At 36.7% G+C, this 6,741-nt stretch overlaps 1 protein-coding gene across 1 annotated transcript; it reads left to right on the top strand.

Moving 5' to 3' along the window:
• The first annotated feature begins 811 nt into the window (after positions 1 to 811).
• LOC106475615 (CREB-binding protein-like) lies at positions 812 to 5,846 on the top strand. Its single transcript, XM_013936290.2, has 4 exons — positions 812 to 972; positions 1,582 to 1,863; positions 1,991 to 2,314; positions 3,975 to 5,846. The coding sequence occupies exons 1-4, from the start codon at positions 955 to 957 to the stop codon at positions 5,493 to 5,495; spliced, it is 2,145 nt and encodes a 714-aa protein (XP_013791744.2). The 5' UTR covers positions 812 to 954; the 3' UTR covers positions 5,496 to 5,846.
• Positions 5,847 to 6,741: the final 895 nt, after the last annotated feature.

Below are 6,741 nucleotides of genomic sequence, written 5' to 3'. Positions count from 1 at the left end.
TTGTTTCTATCACGTACACTGATTTCGTCGTTATTTTGTTTCTATCACGTACACTGATTTCGTCGTCATTTTGTTTCTATCACGTACACTGATTTCTTTGTTATTTTGTTTCTATCACGTACACTGATTTCTTTGGTATTTTGTGTCTATCGCGTACACTGATTTCTTCGTTATTTTGTTTCTATCACGTACACTGATTTCGTCGTTATTTTGTTTCTATCACATACACCGATTTCGTCGTCATTTTGTTTCTATCACGTAAAATAACGAAGAAATCAGTGTACGTGATAGAAACAAAATAACGACGAAATCAGTGTACGTGATAGAAACAAAATAACGACGAAATCAGTGTCTTTCTATCACGTACACTGATTTCTGCGTTATTTTCTTTCTATCACGTACACTGATTTCTTCGTTATTTTTCCCAGTCAAGGTGACATGAATTGAGTCACCATGTTGCAAGAGGGTTAAAGAAAAAATTGTAAGTTATCTATTGTTGTTAAGGTATTTTTTTAGAAGAAACCTTAGTTAATTTAATTACTAAATTTTTTTTTTATAGAAGTACTGTTCCCAAGGTTCACCTACAAGAAATGGTGCTACGTTACTGTTGCTAAGATTTTTATAGATAAAGCAGAAACTTACACCTCTCTTCCTGTCTTGAATTAATTTTTTTTTAAATTTAAAGATTACAAAACGGTATAGCAACATTTGTTGTGGGTCAGGTTTGTTGTTTTATAAAATATAATTTTTCAGATCCTTCTTATAGTTTCCAGTTGTTCCAGGGCTCTTCACTGAATGTCTTTGTACTTTTTTGTATAGCAGGGAAAGAAGAAAGGACAGAAAAGTGGTCGAAATAAAAAAGCTAACAAAAACAAAAATACCCAGAGGAAAAACAACAAAAAGTCGAATGTCCCCAATACGGGTAATGACTTGTCTGCTAAGATTTACGCCACCATGGAGAAACACAAGGAGGTAAGTAAACAATAGTTTGATTTATTGAAAACAATAAATACAACTGAAATTGCGGGTTAGTCTTAAAAATTCCAGGACGAAAATGTTACGAGAATACTTTTTTTTTTAAACTACGCTGTAAATGTTTTGTTACAAAACAAATTAACTCATTTGTATAAAGTGAAAAAATACATTTCTCACTGCTGCTTTGCCTCAAGCTTGTTGAAACAGATGCTTTGTGTAATAAAAAATTTTATAGTAGATATTCATTGAAAAAGTACCTTGTTCCAGAGTTTAAAACGGCTGTTAATAAATGGGTATTAAACGTAGATACTTATGTGGTTCATTGTTTAGATATATATAATTACATGTCTTATTACATAAGTTCTTCCACTGTTAACAAGTTCTGAACTCTGCCATCTGTGTGGGGGTAGAAAATAGAATGATTATTGATTAGTCTGAAACTATCAAATCTGGATGGAACGGAAAGTATAATAAGCACTTAACATTCGTGGCTGGAGTCTTTGACAGATGAGCATCCATGTTAGGTTAATTGTTATCTATCACACTTGACTGTAAGGTGTTACCAGGGTTGTAGCATTACTTATCATGATGTTTTGTTTCTGATAGGTATTCTTTGTAATCCGGCTTCATTCGGCTCAAGCAGCTGCCAGTTTGCCACCTATCCAAGATCCGGATCCCATGATCAACTGTGATTTGATGGATGGAAGAGATGCATTTTTAACTTCGGCACGAGAGAAACATCACGAATTTTCTTCGTTACGACGTGCCAAGTACTCGACCATGGCCATGTTGTACGAGTTACACAACCAAGGACAAGATCGATTTGTGTACACCTGTAACAGTTGCAAAGCTCACGTGGAGACCAGATACCACTGTACTGTTTGTGATGTATGTAACACTTTTTTCTGCTCTGATTCCAATAGAAATGTTACTTGTTCAGTTGGTTGCAGTATCCCAGTTTTTGGGCTCTGTGTAAAATTTTTTAACCTTCAATTTTGTTTCCTTCTGCATCTAGGACTTTGATCTCTGTATACCCTGTTTCAAAAAAGAAGGCCATCCTCACAAAATGGAGAAACTTGGTTTTGACCTGGATGATGGTTCTGCCGCTTCTGATCAGAAACAGGCTAACCCACAAGAATCTCGTTGGCAGTCTATCCAGAGGTGCATCCAGTCCCTTCTTCATGCTTGTCAGTGCCGTGACGCCAATTGTCGCCTACCCAGCTGTCAGAAGATGAAACGTATCGTGCAACATTCAAAGATCTGCAAACGCAAAAATGGCGGCTGTCCCGTTTGTAAACAGCTTATAACGTTGTGTTACTACCACGCAAGACATTGTCAGGTTTGTGAGATTTTAAATATTTTAAAAGAATACTTTATAAACAATACATATATATATATATATATATATATATACTACATTGTGTTACTACCATGTCAGGTTTGTGAGATTTTAAATGTTTTAAAATAAAAAAACTCTATAAACAATATATATCATTGCTGGTGAAAAACTACGATATTTCAGCTGTTTCCTTAGTCGCTTAAATTATTTAAATGTTTGATTTTGTTTGCTCATGTTTCTTTTTAATTGCAATCCATGGCATTGATCACCCTAACTAAGTTCTTAAATGTGTTGCTATTTTCTGACTGTTTACACTGTTTTGTTGCTTTTAGGCTAAAAGAAAAGTGACAAGTAACAACTTAGTTTTCAATGATAAGTTATTGCAGTGAGAGCTGTGGAATTGATTATAATTTGTCTGTAAAAATGTTTTTTTTCTACTATCAGGTTTTTAAACTTACTTCTGTATAAGTTCAGTAGAAACTACAGTTAACATTTTGCAAAAGGATTAGAATTTAAATATTTATAATATACTCAGAAAATGAAAGAGTAATTATTGTTTATCTGGAGATAACACCAGAAAAAATTGTTTAGTAAAATAAAAAGAAATCGGGTAATAGATAAGGGTTAGTTCCTTTTTACTGATAAAAATAATTACTTTTTTCTATCAAAAAAATAGATGATAGAGGGAGGATTGGAAGAGATTTTATACTGATATAAATAACCACTAGATTAATAAATCCAAATATTTTGAAGAAAAACTTTTCATTATTGTAGCTGGTTCTTCTCCAAATTTCTTCTGTTATCAAAAATCCTAACTCCACTTCTGACGGGTTTTCTCTGCTGTTTGTGGGATACTTTTTTTGTGATTTCTAAGGCTACTAAACAAATATTTTTTTTTTAAATACTTAATTGTATTTAATTATTGTAAGTCTGCCATTAAGGAATTTTGTATAATATATATTTTATCTAATAACTTTTAATGATACCTAGTTACCAATACTTACTGCCACTCGGCTGTTTATGATTATAGTAGGTTTTTTTTATACATTTATTTTTATGGTAAGGCGAGGATTTTATATCTGCATTTTTGTACCATTTATGTGCTCCAGGTAATAATTTTAAATAAAGATGTATTTAGAATTTTTTTTTTCTTTTTCAGCATTTTTACTTTGGTTTCATGATCTTTTAAAAAAAAATCATTTTCCAGTGTTAAATGTTCGTAGAGTATGTTCCTTTTCTTAAATAGGAACAGTTCTATTCAGTATTTAAGTGGCATTAAATGATTCAAAGTGTTTGTTCTCGTTTTGTTATTTTATGTCCCCCAGCAGGTCAGCTGTAAGTTTACAGACACACAGTGCTAATATCTGGGGTTCAATTCCTCATGCTGAACAAAGTAAAGATGGCCCAGTTTATAGCTTTTTACTGAAACAACTATTTTATCTTGTTATTGGCATGAATGAGAAATTAGTTAGTTCATTGGATCAAAGTTTTTCTATATTTCTATAGGAGTTTTTATTGACTACTCCTTTGTTGTATCTCTTTTAAAAAAAATATAAGATCTGTATTGGGTTTTGATGTGTTTCAGGGTATCAGTAAGTTAAAAAAAACTGTTTTTTTCTTTGACCAACTTTATTTATATGAAATTACTTCCGTTTTCCAGGAAGCAAAGTGTCTGGTTCCTTTCTGTCTGAACATTAAACACAAGCTTCGCCAGCAACAGCTACAGCAAAGAGTACAGCAAGCCCAAATTCTCCGTCGACGAATAGCGAGTATGGCCACGATGCAAAATCGACCAGTGGCAGGTCAGCTTCCCCAGCCCAGCTCATCGTCTAGTGAACCGTCATCAGAAGCCTCGACACCGAGCCACGTACATCCGCCGGGTGTCGGGTTAAAGCCAACAACAACGGGTCCTCCAGCAGGTGCTCTTCAAGCTGTCCAAGCAGTTCAGGCTGCAGCAGCAAGACAGCAGACCCCACACTTGGTCGGTGCCGGAGCTTACCAAAAAGGTGGCCCCATGACTCCATCTCCCACAAATGGAAATACTTTGATGACCAACACTCAAGGTCAGCCTCAGATGGTACAGCTGACCCAAAGTAGGTTAGTTGGATTAAACAACAACAATCGGTGGGATGGACCTCAACCTACTTATGCTCAACAAGTTCCACCACAGCAGACTCAAATGGGCGACCAGCAGCTGGGGATACAGCAACCAGCACAGATGATGGGGTCGGCTCCCGGAAACCCTTCGGTCACCATGGGTCCCCCGGGCATGCAGCGTAATGCTCACGTACCTCAGGGATTGCCCCAGTTATTGCAGATGTTACGCCTCCCTTCTTCTCCTCAGCAGCATCAAAAAGTATTACAGATGTTAAAGACAAACCCTCAGCTCATGGCTTACTTCATTAAACATAGGAATGCGCAGCAACAGCAGCAGCAACATCAACAGCAACAACATCAGCAGCAGCAACAACAACATCAACAGCAGCAACAACAACAACAAATGATGGTCACTGGACAAACAAGCGGTGCACAACCGGGTATTTCTGGGCAGCTTACCCCTCATCAGCAACAACAGTGGTTTCAGAAACAGCAGTTGTTAGCAATGCAACGACAGCAACAGCGTTTTCCACAGCCTCCAATGTACACCCCACGAGCACGTCCGCCACTACCCATGAATTTTAACCCTCACCAACAGAACTTTCATCCCGACAGTGGGGGCCAGTATCCTTCCTATCAACAACAGCAGCTTCTAATGCAGTCTCAACAATTAAAACAGCAAATTGCTTCCCCAAATCACCCTCCCATGAGCCCTCAGCAAGGTCTGATGGGACATTCCCAGACGGTTGCTGCCGTTGCCTCATCCCAACAACTAATGCGTTCTCCACCTGCCGTAAGGTCACCGCAACCTATTCCTTCTCCTCGCCAGCAACATGCAATGTCTCCTCACCACCCATCACAGACTCACTCTCCTCACCCAGCCCTGACCATGGCAGGTGCTGCACAAGCTTATGACCAGATGGTTTCCACCAATGACATGATGCTTACTCAGCTGTCAAACCCTAACTCGTCCCATGTCGGCATGGTAAGCCAGCTCCAGAACACCGTGAATCCAGAACCTAGCCTTTCTAGAGATGACATGACTCCCCAGGAGCAGCTGAATAAATTTGTAGAAAACCTGTAGCCCTGGGGATGTTTATATGTTTGTGTGTGTGTGTGTATGTAATATAAGAACTCTATTTTGGACTTGCCATGGATACTTTGTGACAAAAAATGACTATGTTTTTGATTTAAATTTAGTGTTTTAATATTTTATACTTAGGTTATAAGTAATAAAAAGCTGGAGATTGTCAGAGGAGAATAATGCAGTATTCTATTAAAACTTCTTTCAAGAAAAGGTTGTTTTATTGACGTCAAAGGTAAGAGCCTTCTCTACAAGTCTTGTTTAAGTGGGATGTACAGGTAGAACAAAATCTTAATATTAAGTTTAGAGATGAGCAGTGTTTGAATTCTTTTTGTTGTTTTTCTTTTTTTTTTTGTTGAAGAAAATTAACATTTGGGGTCCAGCCTCAATGACTTTTGTAAATACCCTATCTTTTTCTACTAACCTTGTATTACTGTGCGCACAATTAAATCATCAAAGCAAATATTTCCAACCAATTTACATATGCACAATTTGATCATGATTTCAAGAATGCGATGAAAAAGTTTTTTTTCACTTGGTAACATCTGCTTCATAGTGACATTCCACTGAAAGTGGGTTGAAATAATGTAAACCACGAAGACTGTGATTTATAAACAATTAAACTGAAAGTATTCATGATTAGTAACTTTTTGATAATCGGTTGGTATCAAGTAGAAACTGATGAAATGTTTTATCTAACGTTGTGTTAAAGAGAGAGAGAGAGAGAGGATACTGTATAGAATCTCGTTTTAGGCGACATGAAATAGCTATTTTCTATCATGGATGTGTAGCAGGGAAACGGGGGTCGGGCTGATCGTTGCAAGCTGTTGAGGAAAGGTTTCTTTTGTGATGGATGTGCTCCTGTACAGTTGGTTGAAAGGTCACAGGTAGTGGACTGAAGAAGGGGGTTGTACATATTGTATACATTTTAAAACTAAAAGTTTGAATAAAAGCAAACGTGAAAAATTAGTTTCACAGACTTGTGTGTGCTTCTTATTTGAAATATCTTCATTGTGATTTCTTCTTAAAGAAAGTTCTTTGTGTGTGACCTTACCGATGTTACATTTCTGAACTGTCTTGTAATGTTCTTTCTTGTGAATTGAAATCATTCGTACCACAGCCCTGACGAAGAAAATATTACTGCATCATCATGACTTTTTTTTTAAATCAGGACAGTTCAAACACAAGACGTATTCTCTTGTCTGACAGATGAGAGTGGTCATAATGGACAGTTCAAACACAAGGT

This window comes from Limulus polyphemus, unplaced genomic scaffold, assembly GCF_000517525.1.
Source record: "Limulus polyphemus unplaced genomic scaffold, Limulus_polyphemus-2.1.2 Scaffold8873, whole genome shotgun sequence".
Lineage (NCBI taxonomy): Eukaryota > Metazoa > Arthropoda > Merostomata > Xiphosura > Limulidae > Limulus > Limulus polyphemus.
Note: the sequence above shows the minus strand (reverse complement) of the source record. Positions and strands in the feature narration are given on the sequence as shown.

What these genes read in the sequence shown, in the direction of transcription:
- LOC106475615 (XM_013936290.2), top strand. An exon ending in ACCACTGTACTGTTTGTGAT is followed by an intron (nt 1,864 to 1,990) that starts GTATGTAACACT and finishes TTCTGCATCTAG; the next exon opens with GACTTTGATCTCTGTATACC. An exon ending in ACCACGCAAGACATTGTCAG is followed by an intron (nt 2,315 to 3,974) that starts GTTTGTGAGATT and finishes TCCGTTTTCCAG; the next exon opens with GAAGCAAAGTGTCTGGTTCC.